This window comes from Drosophila tropicalis, unplaced genomic scaffold (genome assembly GCF_018151085.1).
Source record: "Drosophila tropicalis isolate 14030-0801.00 unplaced genomic scaffold, ASM1815108v1 contig_275, whole genome shotgun sequence".
NCBI classification, from domain to species: Eukaryota; Metazoa; Arthropoda; class Insecta; order Diptera; family Drosophilidae; genus Drosophila; species Drosophila tropicalis.
Window position 1 is genome coordinate 470,794 of NW_027172727.1, and position 27,195 is coordinate 497,988.

The 27,195-nt window shown below is 38.1% G+C and overlaps 2 protein-coding genes across 2 annotated transcripts; both read left to right on the plus strand.

The window, feature by feature from the left end:
• Positions 1-3,032: 3,032 nt before the first annotated feature.
• On the plus strand, positions 3,033-4,030 carry LOC137572213 (uncharacterized). The gene is made up of 2 exons (XM_068283964.1): positions 3,033-3,081; positions 3,150-4,030. Exons 1-2 carry the CDS (start codon positions 3,033-3,035, stop codon positions 4,028-4,030), a joined length of 930 nt encoding a protein of 309 aa, XP_068140065.1.
• Positions 4,031-25,564: 21,534 nt separating this feature from the next.
• LOC137572214 (uncharacterized) lies at positions 25,565-26,728 on the plus strand. Its single transcript, XM_068283965.1, has one exon. It carries the CDS (start codon positions 25,565-25,567, stop codon positions 26,726-26,728), a length of 1,164 nt encoding a protein of 387 aa, XP_068140066.1.
• Positions 26,729-27,195: the final 467 nt, after the last annotated feature.

Sequence of the window (27,195 nt, forward strand, 5' to 3'; positions counted from 1 at the left end):
TCGTTGTCCCTTTATGAATGGATCCGAAGAAAGAAGAAGAAGCAGCTTCCTCTGACAACTCCCCAATCGTCAACAGAGCGTTTTCAATTATGGATGGTCCATGAATTAAAATTTTAAGAACAGTCGGCGGAAGATAATACCATGAATATGTCCCTGTAAGAGCATTCGCTGTTTGGAGTGGAAATGTCTTAGATTTTTCCACATTAATTTTGTATCCTGAAGAAAGTGCTTGCAATATTGTTGCACACCGTTCAATAAGGTCTTCATTTAGGTCTGTTATTTCGGATAACCCAGGATTGCTAAAGAATTTAGCAGAATCTAGCAGTGTTTCCATCATTCGATGTTCCACATTCACCAACCTTCGGGTTATTAACAATCAATCCCATTTTTACACGGAATTCTGTTTGAATTTTTCTTTTTCTTTCCAAAAATTTAAGTTTTCCTTCGTCCCCTCTAACTTGGCAGACTTGAACATTAAGTCTTTAGGATAAATCGATGAAATATTCAAAAAATCTTATATATGCATGAAGTGGTGACAACCCGAATTGAAACCGATCCTGATGAACTTCCATTTGCAAACTTTTCTGTATATTGTTCATCTCTATGGGCTTGGCGTTGCATATATAGCATTTTGAGGATGATGTTTGGGTTAAGGCATTACAAATTTTACCATCAACCATTGTAAGTTGTAAAATATGCTCAATGACAATCACAAAACAACATAACAAAACGCACAAAGAAGAAGGCGAAGACAAAGACGATAATTGCAATACACATAACAAAAAGCACAGTTACACAAACGAAAAAAGGAACGAGAAAACGGCAAGACTGCTTTGGTTTTTTCAAGGTTACGCAGCGGCTAGCAAAAACTAGCAGCTGAAATTTGCTCAAAATAATCTGTAAATATACGTTAATATTTCAGTATAAGTTTGATCGTTAATTTCGATTAAGTTCACAATTAAAAGTCTAAGTAAAATTTAAGTTAACATATAAATTGTTAATGAAATTAAACCTATATTAAATTAATTATTAAAAATAAACATAAAATACTGGGTTGATGAAAATAATTAAATATAGTAGTTAATACCTTTATTTAAAATATTAAAGACTTCCATTGTTCGACCGACCTCAATTTAAATTAATTTAATTACTTTACTTGTAATCGCACTTGCAAGTTGCGTGAGGTTCAAACCCTGTATATTTTTTTCTCTATGCTTAACAGGTATTCTTGAAGAGGACAGCGGGAACAAAACAAAAAGAACAGCTGATTTAAAAAGTTTGATCTATTATAAAACAGCGTTGCCACAATTTAAGTAATAATTTTAAAAAAGTTTTATCACTTAAAAACACTGCTTGTCGATGATGCTGCCAACTTGGTGCGGCACCTGGCGATAACTGACACGGCTTACAACACTGCTTGGGAACGCTTTAAGGAGAGGTACAATAGGCCACGCCATATTGTAAATTTTTGGAACAACTTATTGGTCTACCAACGACAAACAAAATTGATGTATCCATCTTACGCAAGGTATCAGATGGTACAAATAAGATTGTTTGCGGTCTAGATGCGATCAATCAAAAAGGACGGGACTGCTGGATACAATATCTGGTATTGGAAAAGCTTGACGCTGATACATGGCGCAGGTGGATTGAGCGCAGCTTGGGCAACGAGGCGCCCACACTGGAGGAACTTTTCATGTTCGGGTGAGGAATAAGACCTCAGCAAACGGGAGATTGCGTCTGGAGGCAAAACGCCGGCGCAAATCACACATACAAAAAGGGTCACACACTCGATGGTTGCAGTTCAAGCTAGCAGCTGCACCAAATGTCAGGCGACGGATCATAAGTTATATGACTGTCAACAACTTATGGATTCAACATGTGCAGCACGTCGTATGTTTATCAGGGAAAAGGCTTTATGTTATAATTGCCTGAAAGCAGGGCGTATGGTCAAAACCTGTCTATCATCATTCTCATGCAAATATTGTAAAGGTAAGCACCATTCTCTGGTCCATGATCCAGGTAACTCAATGCAACAAGGTAAAAGGAAGATTCAGTGGAGTCCAAACGCTTCTCATCACGATTTGTCTACAACAAGTCTAGTGGCTCATAATGGGAGTGCACTAGCAACGTTTTGTTCACAAAGCTCTGCGGAATTGAAAACAGGTCGAGGTTTAAATCGAAGCATATTGCCTACTGCAACGGTTTATGTTCAAAAGGTAAATGGAGCCTACATTACATGTTGTATCTTACTATATACTGGGTCGGAAATTTCATATGTATCAAAACGATGCATACAAGCACTTGGATTGCCACGGTCGGCATCATCCATCTTGGTCACAGGAATCTCTTCGGTTCAGCCTGACACCACAAGAGAAAGCAGCACGTTTCAGATCAAGTCAAAGTATTCAAACAATCACTTAACTGTACAGGCTCATGTTCTTAACAAAATCACATCAACACTAGAAAGGCAGAACATTGACGCATCGGCACTTGATGTCTTTAGCGATCTTCAACTCGCCGACTAGGAATTCACCACAAGCGCTCCAATTGACGTTATTTTGGGTGGTGAACACGTTTGGTCTGCAATTACAGAAAAAAGTTGTATGACAATACGGGCAAACTCATTGCATATCATCGATTTTCGGATGGGTCATCAGCTCTATAACGATGCCCCAAGCTAACAACGCTTTCGCTTTGACATCATACATTGATATTAACGCTTCGCTTTAGAGGTTTTGGGAGCTAGAGGACATCAGTTCCACAACCAAATTGGAACCTGATGATAAACAAGTGGAGAAACACTTTCTCGCTACGCACACTCGAGATGAAAAGGGGAAATACATCGTGGAACTTCCATTCGAGGTCACTAATCCTGAATTTGGGGATACTCTACAAGGAGCTCTTAATCGTTTCCAATCGGTGGAACGACGTTTACATCAAGACGCAAATCTAAGAGCAAAATATGTCAACTAATAGGGTATACTTCGATTTGGGGCATATGCGCGAACTGCCACCAGATGAAGTCAATAATGGACAACGGTTTTATCTACCACATCACCCGGTTTTGGGTCGGAAACTGTGAGTAGTTTTCGACGGATCATTTTGCGACACCAAAGGCAAATCACTAAACGATTATCTCTTTACAGGGCCTAGCATTCAACGCGATCCATTTGCTGTCTGCTTGCGCTTTCGGATGTTTAAATTTGTATTCTCAGCTGACATAGTCAAGATGTTCCGGCATATTTCGGTAAACAAGAAACACCGCGACATCCAGAGAATTGTCTGGAGAGAAAGACCATCGGATCCAATCAAACACTATCAACTATGCACCGTCACTTATGGCTCCTCATATGCACCATTCCTGGCTGATAGGGTATTAGAGCAACTGGCTACTGATCATCAGCAGGAATTCCCGAATGCTGCAAAAATCTTACAGGAGGATTTTTATGTCGACGATGTGCTCACTGGGTCAAACAGTGAGGAGGAACTGATACAAAATCAAAAGGAACTTATTCAACTTATGTCCTGTACTAATTTGGAGCCTGGGAAATGGGTATCAAACACACCTCGCATACCAACAGAAGGAACTTATTCTACACAATCATCTCCAGTGAAGGTCTTTGGACTATACTGGCAACCTGGTCATGATACATTGTCTTATAGTGTTGGTCTAAAAGGAAATTTCGATTGTACAAAACGGCAAGTTTTATCGGATGCCTCACGGATCTTTGATCCACTTGGGCTTTTGGCACCAATTGTGGTCCAATTCAAAATACTCTTTCAAAAATTATGGATTCTCGATTTGGGATGGGATGACAAACTCCCTAAGCAACTAGCGTACAATTGGCTCAAATGGCGGGCAGATTTGGATATTCTACAACACATTCAAATACTTTGGTTAGTTGTGAACGACACCGACAACATTGAATTGCATGGATTCTACGAAGGCATACGCTACTGTAGTGTACAGCAGAGTAATCAACAAGGATGGCTCGATCTCTACATCGATTATGGCTGCGAAATCTAGGGCGGCTCCGCTAAAGCAGCAATCTCTGCCTCGCCTAGAGCATTGCGCGGCACTGCTCCTAAGTCAACTCATACGTTCGATAAAGGCGGCACTTCGTCATCAAAAGACCATGGTTTTTGCATGGTGTGATTCCACAATCGTACTCTATTGGCTATCATACGCACCCTCTCGACTCAAGTCATTTGTTGGGAACAGAACTTCGGAAATTCTGGACACCATTCCAAGGCATAATTGGCGGCATGTGGACTCCAAATAAAATCCAGCTGATTGTGCATCCAGAGGTCTCATGGCTGGTGGAATGGCCCGTCATGGATACGTGACGCGGATCAGTATATGGTAAGGTTAAACAACTCACAATATTTCAGAAAAGAACATACAAAGGGAAGTCGAAATCAATTGTCTGACTGCATTAGTAAATGCAGTTCCTGATCATCCACTCGATCATCTTGTTCATACGGCTCGTTCATACGGCTGGCTATGTCCTACGCTTTCTACGGCGCACTGAGGGTCCATTTGGGGACAAGGGCTCCACGCCACGCGCAAACCTGCTTTCAGGATGACTATCAATTGCTACTCGCAAATAAACCATTGCGAAGTCGATCTCAGCTGGCTAAACTCTCGCCAATGATCGACAAGGACTGACTACTCAGGGTTGGAGGACGCTTGCACCACTCGCAATTGTCCAGAGAGGCGAAACATCCAGTTTTGCCACCGAAATCTCATCGCATCACCAAGGTAATACTTGAATACGAACACAGGGTCAACCTGCATCCTGGTGTCTCATCATTTTTTGTTATGGTACGCCAAAGATTTTGGATATTTGGCGCAAGGAACTTGATAAGAAAAGTCACACACGACTGTTTGGTTTGTTTTCGACAACGGCATCATACATCACAACAAAGTATGGCTGATCTACCCAGCATTCGTGTCACTCAGGCACTTCCATTTGTAAACACTGGATGTGACTATGCTGGTCCAATCCTTCTTAAGGATGGATGAAATGCTCTTGATGAAATGCAGAAGCTGCTGGCATCTCAACCACACATCGAAAAGGTTACGAACACTCTGGCGAATTATGGCATTCAATGGGAATTCATTCCGCCACATGCTCCTCATTGGGGAAGAAAATGGGAATCTGCAGTCAGATGCGTAAAGCTGCATATTCGCCGAGTCAATCTACTCTCACATACGAGCAGATGTGAACTCTACTTGCAGTGCTTGCTACAACTCGGACACAGATGTCAATTATTTATCGCCAGCACATTTCTTGATCGGCAGGCCCCTCACAGCCATACCAGAGGCGGACTTAGGCCACATCACCGTGGGCCGACTTGGGTACTGGCAAAGTATCCAATCTACGATGCAAGGCTTCTGGAAGCAATGTTACCAGGAGTATCTTACCACATTGCAACAGGGTCCAAAGTGGACCACTACAGCACCAAATATATCTGTCGGAGATGTGGTGCTTGTAAAGGAATCTAACACCGCACCAGCTCACTGGCATCTGGCGGTGGTTCTCGAAGCCTCCCCAGGCAAGGATCAATTGATTCGAGAGGTCAGACTCAAAACCTCTTCAGGAGAATTAACTTGGCCAATCACCAAGGTTGCGGTATTGCCCCGTTCAGAAACTGTGTTTCAGGGCGGGCCGGGATGTTCATGAACGGATTGCGTTTATCGATAGGTCACATGTATTTATAAGAATCGACACATATATAAGCATTGTACACACATATTAGCAAAAAATCACAAAGGAAAATTATCCAATTGATTTTAAGGTACAGTCCACTGCTAGACCAAATCACTCTACTTCTGGAACAGGAATCAATTTTTAGAAAAATGCATGGTGTGTAGACAGCGGGCAACAGCTCATTTGTGTGCGGACAAATCAATGTCTACGAGTATGCGTGAGCATAAAGAGAAAATCAAATTAGCAGGCGACAGTTTTATAGAAGCCGAAGGTTGCGGTACAGTGGAACTAAAATGGAAAAATATCACGATCGAATTGGTTGACGTGCTATATATAAAGAACTTACAATGTATTTTGCCAAATTTTGCCAAAAACTAAGTGACTAAGTAACTAAGAAACACAACGATTTGTTTTTGTTTGAAAGTAAAACAAAAACAGTATTTGCTGGAGAAACAAATGTAAATTAGCTGGTCGAATGGCATGATCGGTTCGGACATTTAAATTTCGATAGTTTAAATAAAATGATTAAGCAGGAAATGGTCTATGGTCTTAATGCTAGAGTGTGTAGTACAAATGACCTTGTATGTAAAACGTGTGCAAAAAGTAAAATTTGCGTTAAGAAGTTGCCGAAGTTTTTGGAAAGCCGCTCAAAGGAATTGTTGGGCTTGATTCATACAGATATTTTTGGACCAATGCGTACAGCGTCACAAGGTGGTGCGCGCTATTTCGCAACATTCTAAAGTAGGCGAAGGCAAGGTTTGACTAGAAGTAATTTATTGGTGCCGCAAGCCCGGTACTTATAGGGGAGAGTTTATATTGGTCTTATGGCTAGTGTCCTTAGCGGTATTTAAAGCTAAACATTATGCTAATCACGTATATACTATCCCCAAAAGTATATAGCCTAATCCTATCCCTAAAAGAAAAAGATTTATATTTTTCTTATATCCTTTTTATATTATTTTTATTCTATCTAAATTTACTGTTTGCTTTTTGTTTTTATCATCAGTTAATACTACATTATTGTTAGGACCTATGCTCTGTATTTTATATTTGCCTGTGTATTTGTTTTCTAATTTATGTCCGGTATCATTTTTTAAAAGTATTTCTTGTCCTTTAGTTAGCGATACTTTTTTTGTGTTTTTATCATATGTTTCTTTTTGTAATGCTTTAAATTTTTCGATAAGCTGTTGTGCTCTATTTTGTGCTATTTGTAGTTAAAATTTTATTTCTTTATTGAAGTCATCAATGTTGTAGATGGGTTTTACAGTGTCAGATGAAAAAGGGACAGTTTTAGGATGTTTCGCAAAGACTAGTTCAAAAGGTGAATAACCATGTACGGTGGATGGAGTGGTGTTAGAGCAATATGTGAAGTATGCTAGATATTCATCACAATCGTCCTTTTTAGAATTACTTTCACTGTGCCGTAAATAAAAGTGAATTATTCAAATATTGCCTTTGCAACCGCTTTTGCACTTTTGTTTGGTATTGGTATTGATATGAGATATTTGGACAGATCGCAGATAATAGTAACTGCGTATTCATTACCATTCATTGTTTTTGGTAATGGTCCAGTTGTATCTATTATTATTGTGTCAAAAGTGGTTGCAGGGGTTGGTGTTACGACCAATGGGGAGTGGTTGTGTCTGGTTACCTTGGCTAGTTTGCACTTTTCGCAATTTTTGATGTATGTTGCAACATCTCAAGACATACTTTCCAAAAAAAATCTCTTTTTATTTTTCCCAGCGTTCTGTTTACCTCGCAGTGACCTCCCTCTATTGGGTTTTTATGATATTTATTTAATGTATTTCTTATTTATTCTTTATTACTTTTACTTAAGGTAGAACTGCTATTTTTAAATCTTTTAATGTGTCTTTTCCTTTTTGTTTTAGTTCGCTAAGTGTAAGTGACCTAAATAGTTTTTCTGACATGTCTATCTTCAGTTTATAGATTCTTTGAGCACCGGCTTCTTTTTTCAAGCCTTGGAAGGAATCGATCTAGATCTATTCTTCCATTAATGATCAAATCGCCTATGTTGAAGGAGAGTAATTTTTCTTTATTTTTGGTAATAAAACATTTGAATTTTTTGAAATTAATTTGCGCGTATTTTTTCTCTTCGTTAGGATTTACTATTTCATATATTCTTGGTGTTTCTATTCTGTTATTAATAATTTTGTTTTCCTTATGTGTTAATTTTTTTGTTTCTGATCTTGTTGCTACTTTAAGTATTTTATTAGTTTCTATGTTTTTTATATTTTTAAATTCAATTCTGGAGAGAGCATCTGCTGTGAAAATTTCTTGTCCTCTTATGTAGTAAAATCGAACTCTTCCAAATTTAACCTTATTCTAATAAGCTTTGACGAGGGGTTTTTCACGGAAAATAGATATGTTATATCTTAGACGAATTGGAAAAAACTCACCAGAGAAATCAGCAGGCAAGGCAGCAACAACAGCAGATGCAGCATTAAAGTATATAAAAACAAAAAATTATTTTCAATTAAATAAAAAAGAGTGCTCATATAAGCACCTTTGTGGTAAGAGGCGATTTTTGCGCTGACACTATAAATTAATTTAAATAAACCAAAACAAAAAAAAACAAAAAGAAATAAAATGAAAAAAAAAATAATATACATATATTGTCTACGAATTCCTATTTTTGAATTAGCGGACCTTGACGACACTATGCGCAGTACGTTCAAGTGGCCCTTACGACACCAGGACATAGCCTGTTACGCGCGAGCCCAAGCAGATAACTGCCCACCTCCCACCCGACCGACCGAGGGGTGCAGCCGTATAACGCACGGCACGAATCGCGTGGACAAATACACAATAGAAAAAACAGACAAACAAATACAACTACAGCTATTAACTAAATGGGACAGGATAGATGTTTTAAGCATATTAATAGAAAACTCTGAGCCGATTACAGGGAATAGAAGGTTGTAATCAGAGCAGAGGACCCTAAAAGGTTTATGCATAGCATATTTAGAAGAACAACGACTAAGGGATAAAGGTATCAAAGGATGTCTACTCCGTCTACATGGTACCGACAGATTCACCTGAGCTAATAACTCAGGCGAGTCGATATCACCAATTAGGAGCTTGTGCATAAAGCATAATTCTACGGTTAGTTAGGGATGGAAGGTTAATCAAAAGAAGTCTACTAGAATACGAAGGCAAATTGACATTGCGATCCCAGCTTAAGCCACAAAGAGCAAATAGCAAGAACTGCGTTTGAACGGATGAGTGCGACTCATATTGACGTGACCAAATGCAAGATCCATACTCTAAAATAGGACGGACAAGCGAAGTAAAAAGAACTTTAGTTGTATAGGGGTCATCAAATTCTTTTGACCATCTTTTAATGAAACCCAGGACACTCATGGCCTTTGCGACCGTGGTGGAAATATGGGTGTTAAAATTTAACTTATGGTCCATAAGTACGCCCAAATCATTCATATTATTTAGACGTTCTAGAGGGCTATTGTTTAGAAAATAAGTGACCAGTTGAGGAGAGTTACGGAAAAAAGTCATTACCTTACATTTGGTAGTGTTAAGATTTAGTAGATTAAATTGGCACCATGATTGAAAGTTTTTAAGATCAGCTTGTAGCCGACTAAATGAATTTGTATCTTTATGAGTAAGACAAAACTTGACATCGGCAGCATACATAAGCACACGCGAATGAACAATGACTGATGGAAGATCGTTAATAAATAGTGTGAAGAGCAGAGGGCCAAGATAACTACCTTGAGGTACACCAGAAGTCACAGGAATGGAAGCGGAAAAAGAAGACTTAAAAAGTACCTTCTGTTTTCTATTTGTTAAATATTCTCGAACCCAAGAAAGGAAAAGGGGTGGAGACTCAATGTCGCTCAGCTTAGAAAGTAATAGGGTATGATTAACGGAATCAAAGGCTTTGCTAAAGTCAGTATATATTACATCAGTTTGTTTACCATTTTTGAACCCCTTGATAATTATTGATGTAAATTCTAAAAGGTTAGTGGTTGTAGATCTACGTTTCACAAACCCATGTTGGGATGGCGAAATAATAGAGCTGCAAAAATGTTGCAATTGAGAAGTTATAATTTTCTCAAAAGCTTTCGGAATAGCGGACAACTTTGAGATACCCCTATAGTTAGAGGCTTCGGACTTTTTGCCATTTTTATGCAGAGGAATGATATACGACTCCTTCCAAATAGGTGGAAAAGAGGAAGATTCGACAGACAATAGAAACAATTTTAAAATGGGTTTACATAATGCGTTTGCACAGAACCTGAGTACACATCCAGGAAGACCATCTGGCCCCGGAGAATAATTAGGTTTAACTAGTTTAAGTTCGCTAAGAAGAGAACTTTCATCAATCACTGGATTGAAAATGCAATTAGCCTTTTTTAAATGATAAGGATACGGACTTGCTCGATATTCCGTTGAGGAATAGGTTGTTTTGAAAAAATTCGCAAACATATCAGCAATTGCCTGATCAGTACTCGCTTTTTTATTTTGAAAAGACAAAAAAGATGGGTGCACAGAGGTCTTACGTTTAGAATTAACAAAGTTATGAAATTGTTTAGGGTCAGAAGAAAACTGAAGCTTACACCGCTGAAGATAATTCTTACAGCATTGTGTATTAAGCATCATGAATTTGGAACGAGCGACTGTATACAGAGCATAATCTGATGAACGATGTGATTTTTGAAACTTCTTATAATATCGTGTCTTCACATTTTTCAAATTGGATAACTCACGAGAGAACCAGGGAGGTTTGTTAAGCCGCTCCAGCCTACCAAGAGGCACACAAATATCAAAGAGTGAATTCAGAGTATCACAGATAAGACCAATCGGTAGTAGCAATGTTTTCATTAAGGCTGGCAAAGTCAGTCTTACGAAAGCACCTACCGGTAATTCCTTACTAATAGCATTCACAACCGGGCTCTTAAACGAAATCAATTGCTGTACATTAGGAGTGGACGGTGCATGAGACCGGTCGGGGACGATAAGAGACGCTAGCGGATCTACAGATACAGAAACACCCCAAGGACTGGTCCTTTTACGTTTCGGAGACTCATTCATAAGCGATAAACTTCTGAACTGAGTCTCCACCGCAGTAAACTCCGCTCGGAGTTTATTAAAACCTGCACTTAAAGTGTCAAAACTATCTGTAGTATCAAGCATCACATCCATATTTTAAGCCACCACCTTTGGCAATAGACTCCTTGATTCTGCCTGTGTAACCTGCACACTTAACGTGAACCGCATTGTCACACAACCACCAAAGAATAAAATCATGGGACTGCACTTAAAGTGTCAAAACTATCTGTAGTATCAAGCATCACATCCATATTTTAGGCCACCACCTTTGGCAATAGACTCCTTGATTCTGCCTGTGTAACCTGCACACTTAACGTGAACCGCATTGTCACACAACCACCAAAGAATAAAATCATGGGAGTCAACCGCATTAGTGGCAACTATGCAATTATTTTTTGAGCAGACAACCATTTTATCAAAAAGTTTAATTTAATTAAAAAAGGAAATACAAAAAATAAAAATTCTAAAGGTAAAAAAATCTGTGTATAAGAATATACTGACCAGTTCTGACACAAGGGTTAATGTGCAGAGTAAGCCTTCACAACTAAAGAATAAAAAGAGATGAAAGCACAAAAACAAAAACACGTATCACAGAGTCGCGGGTAGGCAAAAGACGAGAGCGCAAATCAATCAAGAATAGGAAAGAGCGGGAGAGCGCGTCAAATTGAACACATTCAACAACAATTTGTACGCAAGAGCGCGAGAGTTAGTTAAAACGGTAAAGCCAACAAACGCAAAAGAGATAAGCAAAACAACAACACCGCTAATGCAAGTATTGTTGTAAGTTTTGATTTTATTTAAATTTAAACAAAAGCGACAGCAAGAATTCCGGAAATGAAAATAAAATTCGGATGTTGAAATTATTATTAATTAAACCGATAATGAATTTAAGAAATTTGTAAAAGTATTTAATCGCGAGAAAAAAATAAAAATTGATAAGCGCAAAAAACACGTCCGTCCTCTGCAACGAGTGAAAGTCTTCGAATAAGTCTATCATTGCCAAAAATACCCTCAAAACAAAAAGAAAAGAGAAGAAAAAAAATTTCATATATTTGAAATATACACTAAAATGAAAAATACACACAAAAAAACATATATATATACAATTAAATAATAAATTCCAATCGGCCTTATATACCCCAACTTACCCTAACGAAGAGCACATGTCAAACATGTGCACTCAAAATTGCACAAACAACATAAACACACTTGTAAAGCTTGCCGCGATCAAAGCGAGCTTTAAAAAAAAGTTCAATAAAGTTCAATTAAGTTCAATAAAAAAACTCAAGTAAATTTGACAAAGCTTGCAAGCACACATAAAGCTTTCTGATCGCAGCGAGTAATTGTAATTTTTTATATTACAATATTAGGAAATAGAATCTTAAACAAATTGAAAAAAAAAAAACAGAAAAAGAAGAAGAAACAAAATTTGTTATATTACAATATAAAGAAAAAAAAATGAAATACTAAGAGAACAAAATTAATATAAGGGAATTAATTTTGCCATAAATATAAAACCAAAAGTAACAGAATTTCAAATGGACCGGAACATAGAAGTATTAAAAGAAATGTTTCAGAGAGCGTACAAGTGCATAAATAAGACAATTTAGATACACCCTCAGACAATTAATAAGCACCTTGAAATTATCTTTGAGAGTTACAATAAAATAAAGAATAACAAAACAGAAATAAGCAATGAATCAAGTAGTAAAATCTTCACTGAGCTAATATACAGTTTAAACAAACAACTAATAAGCATAGCAACAAAACATAATATAAAATTCACAATACCAGTAGATTCGAATCTAGAAGCAACTTTTGAACCTCTAGTAGCAAAAGACACAGAAGAGCCAGGTGTAGAAGATAACCCAGAAGTTATTAATACAAAACCAAAGATGGTGCAAACAAAAATTGTATTTCTTAATACAGCTTCTTCCATCAATGTCTGAGTTCAATAGTCCAATCTTATTGGTTCCTAAAAAGTCGCTGCCTGGCAGCAATCAAAAAGGTAGAGATTGGTAGTTGGTTATAGAAAAATTAACAAAAAACTAGTAGCGGATACATTCCCACTACCCAGAATGGTTAATTTTTGTATTTCTATTGTTATAATTTCTTCGAATATAATTATTACTATAGTTATTGTAGTTCTTAGTATTGTTATAATAAGTATTATCCTCTTTGTGTAGTTGTTTCTTTTAGCATAAAACACGCTGTGATCCTGTTCCATATTTGTAGATGTATTTACAAATTTAGCTACAACATCATTAATTTCAGTAAAATTGCCTGCTTCTATTATTGTTCTGACCTTTTCGTTTTCGCAGTTCTTTATAATTGATTTCACTGCTATCTGAGTTACATATTTTTTGCTGATCTTGAGTTTGTTGTCACCTATTGTCTTTGCCTATTCCACTTAGTTTTGTCCATCTATGTATGTCAACTGTATTGTCTTTTCTTAATATTTACATATGTTATAAGTTCTATCAGAAGATTCCAGGTTCGTCTCCTGGCAGGATCGCCATAAAATAGGCGAAGGTAAGGCTTGACTTGAATCAATTTATTGAGGTCGCAAGCCCGGTATTTGTAGGGGAGCATTTACATTGGTCCTATGGCTAGTGTCCTTAGCGGTACTTAAAGCTAAACATTATGCTTAAGTTCTAATTACTTATAATCTATCCCTAAAAGTATGTGGCCAAATCCTATCCCTAAAAGTATACCACAATTGATAGAGTATAAATCACGTTATGTATCGGTGTACATGTTAAAGAATAAGAGCGATATTTTCGAGAAATTCAAAGATTTCAAAATGGTAGCAGAAAATCAGACGGGTAACCATATAAAAGCCATACGAAGCGACAACCGTTGTGAGTACCTGAGCGATGTATTTGAACAGTTCTTGTTGAGCCATGGAATAAAAAGACAACTCACTGTTCCCCACACTCCACAACAAAATGGTGTGGCGGAACGAGCTATTAGAACCTTGGTGGAGATGGCCCGAAGCATGATAGTGCATGGTGGAGTTGGCGAATCTTTTTTGGGGCGAGGCAATAATGACGGCTGCGTATTAACGGAATAGAGCAGAAACTGCAACTTAGCCTGACAATACTCCATACGAGGTTTGGTATGGGAAAAAACCGAGCGTATCTCATCTTAAAGTATTTGGTATGAAAGCTATTGTATTAGATAGAACTCATAAGAACAAGTTTTCGGCAAAAGGGAAGCAGCATATTTTGGTAGGTTACTCCGAAACTGCCAAGGCCTATCGTCTTTACAACCCTGTCAAAATTACCGTAGTAGTATCCCGAGATGTCGTGTTTTTGGAGCACAAGTTCATGAAAGAGTTGGAGCACGGTCGAGAATCATCATGTGAGTCAGATGTGGTAATCTTTCAGCCAAGTGAAAAACTTGATTGCGAGCATAATGATGAAATCCAAGAAAACTCTGTGGAGCAGTAAATTTCAAAGTGGTGACAAAGAAAATGAGGGCCAGGGAGACCGGGCGTGCTGGTCGTCCACGAAAAGAGTACAATATGCTGAATGTACTAGATGCTAAAGACGTTATTGTTTCTACCTGTATAAATGAGGCATTTAAGTCAGAGGCATTAAAGTCAATGCAGAAGGAGTATGAAAACCTAGAAAATAATAAGACATGGAGTTTGGTTGATCTTCCTGCAAACAAAAAGGTTATCGGTTGTAAATGGGTTTTTACCACCAAACGAGATGAGAGTGGCAAAGTTCAGCGTTTCAAAGCAAGATTGGTCGCAAAAGGGTATGGTCAACAATATGGAATTAACTACAAGGAAACCTTTTCCCCGGTTGTACGTTATTCCTCAATCAGACGGGGATTGCGTTGGCGGTGGATCACGAGATTCACTTTCACCAGATGGATGTCTCTGCAGCTTACCTCAATAGTGAGCTACGTGAATGACGTTTATTGACGTTTATATGCGACAACCTGAAAGCTTTGTCGATGCTGATCGCTGTATCGTTGTACGGCTTGAAACAGAGTGGGCGTGAGTGGAACCAAAAGCTGGAGAGCATTCTTTTGAAGATTGGTTTCGTTCAGGGTGCAAGCGAACCGTGTAAATACATGAGCAAAGTCAATGGGTATTTATCTATTATTATTGTATTTGTTGACGATTTTATACTTGCGGCCTACATAAAGCAGCTCATATCAAACAAATTTGATGTGGTCGACGGCGGTGAACTTTATCTTTTTTTGGGGATGGAAATCGAGCGAGATGGCAAGACTGCAAGCCGAACGCGACGCTCTCCAGAGGTTGGTTTCCAGACGAAGTGCGAAAGTGATGATTGCAGTCAATCACTCATTGGCTCGTTATTATATTTGGCGTTGACTACACTGCCAGATATAATACACTCTGTATCTAAGTTGGCGCAAAGAACTTAGAGATATTGAGATATCTAAGAGGTACCTCAGATGTGAGTCTTCATTATAGCAAAACTGGTGTTTCTATCCACTGTTTTGTTGATGCGGACTGGGCTGGCAATTGCAACGATCGGAAGTCGTTTACCGATCGTTATCAGAAAGCTGATCAACGAGATGGGATTCGGGCCGATGGCGAAGCTGCGACAACCAGAGCACACAATGTCTTGCTAAGGATGCTAAATTTCATTCACGTAGCAAGCATATTGAGATAAAATATCATTTTATAAGAAAAATGTATAAAGATAATGTTATAGATATTAAATACATTCCCACAGATAGTATGACCTCAGATAGTTTAACAAAGAACTTATGTAAGGTCAAACATGTAAAGTTTACAGAAATGTTGGGATTAAAATAATCATTTTTTTATACGATATACTTCGCGTTAAGAAGGAGTGTTAAAATATGTATGTATCCACCGCAGTATGTCTATCTCTTTCTTATTATTCTCAAATGATCCGATCTGTGAATTGTAACGGACATATTTTCATTTCTTTACATTCATTTTCTCGCTGCCTGCGCTGCAGCAAATACTCTTATGTATGAATTTAGTCTCCTATAAACCTCTACTCGAATATGATATGTGTATTTCAGAATTACTTAACCGCACTTTTTCTTTATTATCTTTATATGGGCCATATGCTCTATAAAGAACTCTTCTTCGTGCTAATTCACTTACATTCAATATTTTTTTTACACCATAACTACCATCTTGGATCAATAGTTGACTACAACTATTATCTAAAGAGTTGCTACTAACGTAATATCAGTATTGTAAAATGATTCTTTTACAGGAATTGAGCTTATAGCTGATTCTGATTCTTTTCTAACTTTTTCTTCTTTTCTGATGGTAATTAAATGATTATTGTTGGAGGAGACGTCATCGTTAACTTAGATTTGTATATATTAAAATCTCTTATATTATTTGTTTAAGATTATTGGAATTACTACTACTGTATTTACATTAACATGTTGTAAAAGCTTCTGTACAAATGGCTCATGAAGAGCTTCTAACTCATGAAAACGAAATATAAAAATGGCTTCTTTCTGGAATTCGAAGAGGAGAAGACTTATTTTTCCTTACTCCACTTCACATGCTATTATTTAGTGATTCACTTTTATTTATAAGCTTTTATAATGGAGTTGTTATTGGTCTCAATGATTATTCTAGCTGTAACTCTGCTTCAGCTTTTCCTAATTTAATACTCTGAAATTTTCTTGTTAAAATATTTCTAGTTTTCACTAGCTCTCTCAATACATTTTTTTTTTTATCCATTTTTAAAACTAATAAACAGTTGATAGTGCTGTTATCAGTTAAATAACTGATGATGAAATACTTCAAAATAAGCTGTTAGCTGTTTAAATAGCTAATGCTGATGGCAAACTCCCAACCGAATCTGTTTAGTCACCTTTGAAATAAATACGAAAAATCTAATTTATATTTATTTATTAATTTATTTATTTATTTACGTCAACTAACACAGCAGTCGACGAAAAAGCTTAAGCTAAAGACAGATAGTAATTAAATAAAGAAGGTAGCTTAGCTTTGTACACAACTAAACATCCCCGACCCGGTGGAGGTATTTTATTTGCACAAATAAAGCTTGAATATTTTTTTTTTTTTTTTTATTGTTTCTTTTTTTGAATAATATGTATACAGGGTTTGAAAACTGCGAAAACTGTCGACAGTTTTGCTGTGTGCTGATGCTTCTGCTTCGAAAACTAAAAAAAGCAACAGCAAAAAACAGAAAATCTGACAGCAAAAGCAGAAGCAAATAACCGAAATAGAAAATTTTGACAGCAGCAGCAAACAGCAAAAAACCGATAGCAAAAACCCGATAGCAGCAGCAAACAGCGATAATCCGAAAGCAAGAATCCCGACAGCAGCAACAATAGCAAAAATTCGAAACAGATTGCTTTGATAGCAACAGCCAACTTATACATTTTAATACTGGGAACTGTTACGACTGTTGCTTTTAGCCAATTTGGGAAGTCGTCGAAAGAAGCAGTCGGAAAATAGTCGCACCAGAACTGATTTTTGGCCTACTTTGATTTTACCTATACATACATACAAATGAAAGTACACATACTCAATACTCTTTTCTCTTTATTGTATTGTATTAGCTGAAGAAAAAGTTTTTTATAACTGGCTGCATTTAAAGACGTATTCATTATTCTTGCCTTTACATCTTGACAGACTTGCTGGTACACAGTTCATTTTGGGTTTTTTTAGGGTTTTTTTTTTTTAGAGCAAGTGAGTGCGATTGCTTCAATAGTTAAAAATTAACTAAATAAACAAAATGTTTTTCTGTTCAGTTGTTTTGTTAGCGCTTGCTTGTTATTTCCTGCTTCTTACTGATATGGATATTTTAATGCTAGCGTTTGCTTCTTATTTCCTAGGCTACGTTAGCGTTTGCTTATGTTAGTCATTTGTTTCATTCGATAAGGCTCTAGTTCTTTTGGCGAGTTTTTCTTTGCGAATTTCTGAGTTTTTATAAACATTCATCTATCGCTGTTTTATTTTAAGACTTTTTGGGTGTTGTAAGATTGCGTCGTTTGTGAAAATGTATTACTTTGCCCGCCTAACTAAGATATTTGATGGATTGTACTCAATTAACCGATCATGATTAAGAACGCAGTATGCTTCAGTTGAAGTAATTGTGAAGTAAAATGTTGTGGTTGATGATAGATCAATGGTAATACGTATATCAATGGGTCCGCTTTTGACAGGCTCCTGCTAATGTGAAAGATCTATTACGATAATGGGTGCATTTTCCTTAAATTTCTCTGGACTTAAAAGTGGCTGTGGTGCCCTATTGTAGTAGCTCTCTTGAAATTTTACACACATGTCATAAAGCATTGCAAACCGAGCTCAGTCAAAGCTTATGTTTAGATCATCATATGGATATGAATCAGAATTTAAATGTAGGCTAGCTTCACACTCCAAGTACATATGTTGTGTACCATCAGCAAGTGACGTTTTCATATAACAGTCCCAACTACGAATTGCTAAGGTTAGAGTCTGTTAGATGATTTTTATACCCTTGCAGAGGGTATTATAAAATTGGTCAGATGTTTGTAACGCACAGAAGGAGACGTTTCCGACCCCATAAAGTATATATATTCTTGATCAGCATGAGAAGCTAAGTCGATATAGCCATGTCCGTCTGTCCGTCTGTCCGTCTGTCCGTCGGTGCGTACGCGTTTTACTCAGCCATCTTAAGAGCTATCGGGATGAAATTTTTTTTGGGAGCTTTTTTTTACCCGGGTGAGATAAAGTATGAAAATCTTTGGGATCGGACTACTATATCATATAGCTCTGGAACAAAAATTTTTGCAAAAATTGGAGTATCCCCATGAAATTTACCAATATAATAGAATTTGATATAAAATCTCAGATCCCAAAATTTCACCCTGATCGGATAAATAGAACACAAGTTACAGTCTATATAAATCGGTTCAATCGCTGCCGGCAGCTCTGCTTGCTGCCTACTACGTCACCATCTGTTAACAGAGCACATGCATACACACACAGACGCAACGCTACATAAACTGTATGTGTATGCGTGCGTTGCTTTGCTTAGGGAATGAGGGAAGAAGAAGAACAAATTGTACATAGTATGAAGAGTAAAATTGTTTTGTTTGTATATTAATGAATTGAGTTGCAGAAAAGAAATTTTGAACATGTGAAATTATTATTGTCAAGGACTGCAAGGGTATATAAACTTCGGCATAGCCGAATTTAACTTCTTTGATATTTAACATTAAAAGTGTGGAATCATGATTTAATGTTACATGTTGAACTTTACAAAAAATCTTGTGAATATTTAAATTGTAGCTCGTTTCTCAAATTTTTTGCTTGTAAACATTTCCCATATTTCTACTTAAAAGCAATACGTATTCATGTTTACAATTAAGCATGAGCTTATCATAATCTTTAGCGAAACCCAATGGCATTTTAAGTGGTATAGCAAAATTGAATTTCCCTTTATTAGATAAATTTATTAATGGAAAGCTACTCTCATCAAACCATCCAGCATTTTTTCGCATAACACTTTCATCCTTATTTAATGAAACATAGTTTTTTATTGTTATAGTCACCCCAACGTATCGTCTATTTCAGTACTATTGAGTTTATATTAAATTTCATCAAATAAATATGTCATACAATTATTTTTGAGTACTCCTGCTGAAGTCACCTTGTTCCCTCTATATAATTGAGACTTTCATGTGGGTTTACATATAAATCTTGGTTTTTTATACAAATTCGAATTTCATCATTGGCGTTGTAAGATGTGTGCTGCTATGGTTGATACGTGTGATATTTTTTCCTAACTATACTATTATCTTCGTAGGCGCTCTCACGAACATTTAAGATATGGTTCTCCATTTTCTAATCTCGAACTTTAAGTCCTTTTGATTTTTAAAATGTTTTGTTTGATGGTGTTAACACTCTTCTAGTTGAAGATGATGATGTACTGCTCACTGCAACGTTTCTAATCAATCTGCTTCCTAACCCTCCCTTCCAACGGGTTTTACCATAGATTATCATCGCTGTGGTCTGAGATGAATGCGAAGTGTAACGTTTTCTTCGTCCCGCAATTGAATTGGTGACCCGTCCTAATCAAGTAAATCTACTCTTAACTCTCGTATCTCTCGAGTGTTTACGGGTAAATAAAATGAATTGTGTGGGGCTTCATCCATTTTATAGCCTGGTGGAACGGTGAGTGGAAACTGATGTAGTGTATGCGATTGAGTGCTGTTTACATAAGTTCCTGTAACGAGAGGCATTGACATTACAAATGTTCAATGGTAAATGAGATGTATGTCTTTTCCCTGCTGCTAGTACTCTATCTGCATATCCCAAGTATGCAGTAGCTCGCAATCAATATCTACTTGCAATCTATTGTTGTTACCATTAATATCAAGCTTCGAATCATGAATATTTCCAATCATAAGCTCTTTGTGAATTAAGTCAATAATATCATTAAGTTCATAAGAACCTGATGGTATTTCAATTATGTTGTCTCCAATGTGATGTAAATAATTTTTTTCATTATCGTTTGTAATCTATATATATAAAAATAAAACCTGTTTTACTTTCCGGGTTCACTACTGAATCGAATCATTTCCTATCAAACATTAGGAATAATAATGCCAACTTTCAAAGTCAAAGGGCAAATCTGGCGCCCTGCTCCCCTTCCCAGATAGTGAACATAAATTTCTTCAAATGTACTTCATCGGTGATGATAGAGACGAAGCCAATGCACGATCCAGAATATACATATACCTCCGTAAGCAGGTCCATCATTTCGCAGTTATAGGAGCTTCTCCACAATCGAAGCAATTTAATGCGTTTGGTCAAAAAAAGAAATAGTGGAGGTGGGGGCAAACTGGGAAAAGATTCCTAATCAGGAGGGGGCACAGCGAAGCGTGGCATGTCTTCTAACATACATACATACTTACAATAAGTAAGCTATTTATACCCTTGCAAAAAGGGTATATTAATTTTGGTCAGAAGTGTGCAACGCATAGAACGAAGCATCTCCGACCATACAAAGCATATATATTCTTGATCAGCACGACGATATATATCGTATAGCTCCCATAGGAACGATCGGTCGAAAACAGTGACTTTGATCAACATCTTCGTTATTTTCTATGATTGTAGGCTATTCTTTCGCAAACATAAGCCTTTTTATATAAAACGTTCTTCCACATTGATGGCTAATAGGTAAGGAAAGAGTTACCAAAAAAGTTGCAAGGGTATACAAACTTTGACGCGGTCGAAGTTAGCCCCGGCCCTGTGGTTTTGGTCTACACTAGAAATTACTAGAAAATTATTTATTTGGCAAAACAACGTTTGCCGGGTTTTCTAGTTGAATTATAGAAATGAATATCAATTAAAGAACATTCATATACTCATTTAATTTAAATGGGAGGAAAAATATAAATGGAAAATATAGCTTTTCCCACTTAGAGTTATTGTTGTGGACATTCTGCTAATCGTATGACTAATAAATAAAGTTGTATACCTTTACATTGTTCTTATATACTTCGGTTTTTCACATGCAACATCATCAAAAATCATTATGGAACTATTTTTCGCTTTATTAGGAGGTATAACAGACTCGGTTTCTGAAAATGTTTAGCAACCCATACCCTTTATTGGAGCAATCAACGTTTTTAAATATTCATATTTCGATTGACATAGTGATTTTGAGTATAGATAAATATTTTTAAATTTCAGTCCATTTGGACTTTCAATCAAGCTAAGCATTAGATTTTTCCCACAATTACTTCGTCCAACAATTAATGCTCTAATTGAGTTGGGGAGTAAAACACTATGTCTAATCAAACTTTCAGCATTACAATTTGATGATACATCAAAATTTTTAACCTCGATATTGCTTTGCTGCTTCTTAAGATGCATATTTAAAACCTTCAAACACTTATGCTTCCGCATTTAGTAATGTGAGTTCATGCACTGAGTTTCAAATAAAAATGCCTCTACATTTTTTTAATAAAAACAGTTGTAAACTGAGAGCCTATCGTTACGGAGGTGGTAGTGGTGGTGTCATTAATAGCCTTATTAATAATCTACCCATAGAATTACATCTTCCGGGATATCAGTTTTGGGACAAAGCTAAGAAAACGATTAGAACGTGGTGATAAAGGAATCAATCGATTGGATGCCGCTTGCAGAGAACACGATATCGCGTATTCATAAAACAAAGATTTTGTGAAGCGACATACACTGCTAGCTGATAAAGCGTTGGAGCGAGTAAAAGCTTCTGATAGCAATTTGGGGGAAAAGACTGCTGCTTGGCACGTTACTAATATTATTAAAGCACGGAAATCTTTCGGGATGGGGCTTAAAAAAAGAAAGCGTAAAAGAATTAGTGGAACTTGCTCAAAAAGGAAGAAAAAATTCAATGAAATTGTTCGAGTGACGGCTTCAGCATTGAGAACTAAAGATTCTCATGATATTAATAATTCAATTCGAATAGCACGTAAAGCTATTAATGGCACAATTAACTCAAAGCATAAAAAAAACTATAACAATTCCTCGCATCATTACTGTACCCAAAATTGGTTTTTGGTTTTTGGTTTTCTTCCAATTATAACCGCACTAGGAGCGCTTGGAGGACTTGCTTCAGGTGCTTCAAAGCATTACACAAGCGATTTTGAAAACTTAGGCTGCTGCTAGGGAGCTTGAAGAGAGAAAGCGTCATAATCAAAAGATGGAGACTATTGCTTTAGGCAAGGGTTTTTTCCTTCGACCATATCGCAGTGGATGTGGTTTAATTACACCTCAATAAAAAAAACTTTTAAAGCAGCTACCTAATAAACCTCTATCAAATTTTGATATTTTAAAATTCGCTCGAAAACACATCAAAAACTTTAGAGATATCTTTATGAGAGACAGCCTCCCCCACTGCAAAGATCAATGGATAAACGAATGCGGTGTTATAAATTTAGATTCATCTAGGAAAGGGGGTACACATTGGGTAGCTTATTCAAAAAAAGCTAATTAAGTAAAATATTTCGATAGTTTTTTAAATTCGCAACCTCCTAAAGAAGTCATTCGCTATCTAGGTAGCAGCATACAATACAACTATCAACGCGAACAAAAGTTTTAGGACTATAATTGTGGACATCTATGCTTAAAATTTTTATTACTCAATTGCAGTTCATAAACTTCAAATCTAACAAATAGTTTATATTTTATTTGCGCTAAGATAATAAACTATGTTTTGGATTCAGCAGATTGGAACATCTGATCAATTCTGCACTTGTCATGTGGGTTGGGAGTCATTTCAAATTATTCAGGCGCAGGCTATTTCACTTCTGCTTGAGGTGTTTGTCAACCCAAATCCTTCAGACTGTAAACAAAAAACCCTTCTATTCTCTTTAAGACGTGGAGAAACACATCCATTTTTACATGCATTAAATTTTTCATTCGATGAATGTCAGCGCTCTGCATTTTATGTTATTGGAGGTAGTATTACTATAGTTGGAAAATGTAGTCAATGCGCTAATCCCGGAGGGAACTTATGAAGATACAAACGGGATTGTCCATTTAATAATGAGATTAATTGGGAAAAGCCTCAAGAAATTATTCCTAAACATATGGTGAAATATAGTAATATATATTTTCAATTGATAGAGATAGCATTCTATTGCGAAACTACATTACCTCTAGAGAACGAGAAGAAGAAAATATTCGTTTAATGGAATCAATGTACAATAAATTTGATGATGTCGAAGTAGACTCAAAATAAAACAAGAATGATAATAAAGAGTACTCTAACGCAAAATGAAAATAAATCAATGATGTGTCATAAAACATACCCCATCCGCTTTCTCGTTTGCAATCAATTTCAAACTTGTTTATCAAATTTGAGAAAAGAAGTAGTGACCATGGAGAAATATAAGCTTAGCTTGATAAGGAGTTGGATAGTGTACAAACCTAATTAGAAAACTGAAAAAAATTTGTAAATAAAAGGCGTGAGCTTTAGTGGGATCTAAATTAGTCAACTTCTAAACTTTGTTTAAGTACAAGTACAAGTAAGCAGTAGTACCAATAAAACTGGAAGGAGAGATGGGAACTAAAGATCAGCAGCAGCAACAACAATCGAAGCAAAACCGCAGATCTGATGCAGCAACTGATGGGACCCACATGCAGCAATTGCTTCAGCAGCAGCAGCAACTGCAAATTCAACAACACCAACAACAGCAATTGCATCAACAACAACAACAACGGCATCAACAGCAACAACAACAGCAACAGCATTAACAACAGCAACAGCAACAACAAAATCAGGATCAAGTGGCAATTCCAGAAACCGGCATAATTCAGGATGATATTATAATTTAATAAAATGTCGAAGAATTCATGGCATGGGATGACTCCATTCCTAACCATTTCAAAGATGCCGGCTTTAGGGGGAGGGGTGACCACAAGCCAAAATCCTGTGATCTCTGTATGAAGAAGAATCACCCAGTGCGTCGATGTCCCCGCTTCCTTCAGATGACGATGCCAGAGAGGGTGGCATACATAAAGAAAAAGTCCCTTTGTCTGAACTGTTTCGCAAGAGGACATCAAGTAAAAGATACGCTCTTGCACAAGGACGCCCGACCGGAGAATAATCCAACGCCGGTCCCAGCTCAGCCCAGTTCGCACAATATTGTCCGGACTTACTTTACCTCTTAGGCAAGTCCTCACGAGATAAGTTGCTAGGTACAGCCATCGTGGACTTTTGGCACAAGGGCACTACTTATGCTTCACGGGCGCTATTAGACCCGGCTTCGGAAGCCAATTTCATATCCGAAAGATCGTTCCGACTCATGAAGTTACCCTTCCAAACTGTCAGGGCCGAAGTGACAGGCATTAACGGAAAGGTCAATAGAACCTTTAAGGTCTGTCACATAAGCATTCGGTCATCGCATGGACCTCCAGTCCAGATAGAGATAGAAGCTTTTGTCTTGTCCCAAGTTGCTGATGATTTGCCGTCATGTACGATAGCCCAAGCCACACTGGAAGGAATGCCCAATATTCCTCTAGCTGACCCCCTCCTTCAGATTAAAGGCAAAGATCGATCTACTTCTTGGCATTGATGTCATACCAGCGGTGAGTCTTTCCGGCATCCAGACCGAAGTGTGCGGATCTTTCATGGCTCAAGAGACGAGATTCGGTTGGGTCATTTCAGGCCCGTTGCAAGGGGTCCCCGTTAGTTCATGTGCCGCGTTCACCACGAGGGTCGCTGTAAGCAGAGAAGAGGGACTTGAAACTCTTCTCACAAGGTTTTGGGAGGTGGAGGATCTACCGGGCAAACCGGTAGAAGATTCTGACTCTGTGTGCGAGGTCAATTTCCAGAAGACCACAAGAAGAGATGTTTTGGGGAGATATACGGTCTCACTTCCGTTTCGAGATCCAACCAACATCAACCTTGGTCATTCCAGACCAGGGGCATTGGCTCAGTTCCTAAAAAAACGAAAGCCGGCTCCTTAAAAATATTCCGGCAAAAACTGAGTATGACGCCGTCATCCAAGAATATCTGGACTTGGGCCACATGCGTCAGGTTCCATTTGATGGCACTAATAACAATTTTTATTTGCCACACCATGCGGTTTTCAAGCCCGACAGCACCACAACAAAAGTACAGGTAGTCTTTAACGCCTCTAGCAAGTCCACAAGCGGAGTAAGTCTCAATGACATACTTTACCCTGGTCCGGTACTTCAGTCTGAAATCACTGCTCAGATTCTCAAGTAGCGTTTTAGACGAGTAGTTTTCAATGCCGACATCACAAAAATGTACCGCCAAATTATGGTCGATCCAATCCATACGCCATTTCAGAGGATCCTGATCGCCAAGTTATTCGATCCCGCTGGCTGGCTGGCTCCCTTTGTGATTCAAGCCAAGGTGTTTATGCAAGAGCTTTGGCTACAAGAGCTAGGGTGGGATGATCAATTGCCCAGTGAACTCCATCACAGGTGGCAGTATTTTACAACGAGCTACTCCTTCCTTGACCAGATCCGAATTCCACGATGGGTTCTTCATGACCCAAATTCCGACATCCAATTCCATTGTTTTTGCGAAGCGTCACAGCGAGCTTATGGTGCCGCAATTTACGTGCGCGTTAGCAATGACCAAGGCATATCATACTGCCTTCTTGCAGCGAAATCTAGAGTAGCCCCGGTTAAAACGGTTTCATTGCCCCGCCTTGAATTATGCGGAGCCACACTTTTAGCTGAACTGGCAGCTGCAGTTCTTCCGCAACTTCCAGTTGATAATGCGGAGGCTTTTTATTGGTCAGATTCCACCGTCGTACTGTCGTGGTTAAATAAGCCACCCTGCACATGGACAACGTTTGTCGCAAATCGGGTAGCAAAAATTGTGACGGCAACAAATGACGCCACATGGAATCACGTTCGTTCAGAGGACAATCCAGCAGATCTCCCTAGCCGCGGCCTGAGTGCGCAGGAACTGGTACACAAGGATTTTTGGTGGCACGGCCCACCATGGCTACGGGTACCACAAGAGTCCTGGCAGCGAGCGACACCACTCCCACTAGACACTACCTTGGAGAAGCGGGTAGTGAAGGTCCACGTCGCGATCGCTAAGCCAGCCAACGAGATACTATCTCGTTTTTCCAATCTGGCACGTGACTTACAAGTGATAACATATGTGATCCGTTTCGGCAGAAGGTGTCGTAAGCTTCCAAACGATTACTCCGGGGAGGTGACCTCTAGCGAGATCAATCAAGTACTCCAGGCGTTGATCCGAGTCACTCAGCGTGATTACTTTCCGAGGGAACATCGGTGTCTTAAGCAGAAGAAATCTCTGCCCACGTCTAGCACCATTCTCAATTTGAATCCTTTCATTGAAGCATCAGGTGTGATCCGAGCATGTGGGCGCGTGCAACAAGCAGCGGCCCTTAGTTACGATGAGCGTAACCCATTCTGTTGCCAGTAGTAAATCCATTGTCCCGGCTGTTGGTGCTTTTCACGCATCAGATCTCTCTCCATGGGGGGCAGCCAACTGGTAGTCAGTCTCATCCGACAGAGATACTGGATTCCAAGACTGCGGAATCTAGTAAAATCGGTGGTCAATTCATGCAAAGTCTGTGTGATTTACAAAAGAAGGCTGCAATCACAGCTAATGGGCACCCTTCCGGCCCAGCGAACTACTTTCGCACGTCCTTTCACGACCACCGGGATAGATTTCGCAGGTCCTTTCGACATCAAGAGCTTCACCGGCCGCGCTTGCCGCATATCAAAGGGATATGTGTGTGTCTTTGTTTGCTTTTCCACCAAAGCCATTCACCTTGAAGCAACGTCGGATTTGAGTACCGAAGCATTTCTGGCAGCGTTCGCTCGCTTTGTATCGAGGCGAGGGTGTCCCCAGCAAGTGCAGTCCGACAACGGAAAAAACTTCGTAGG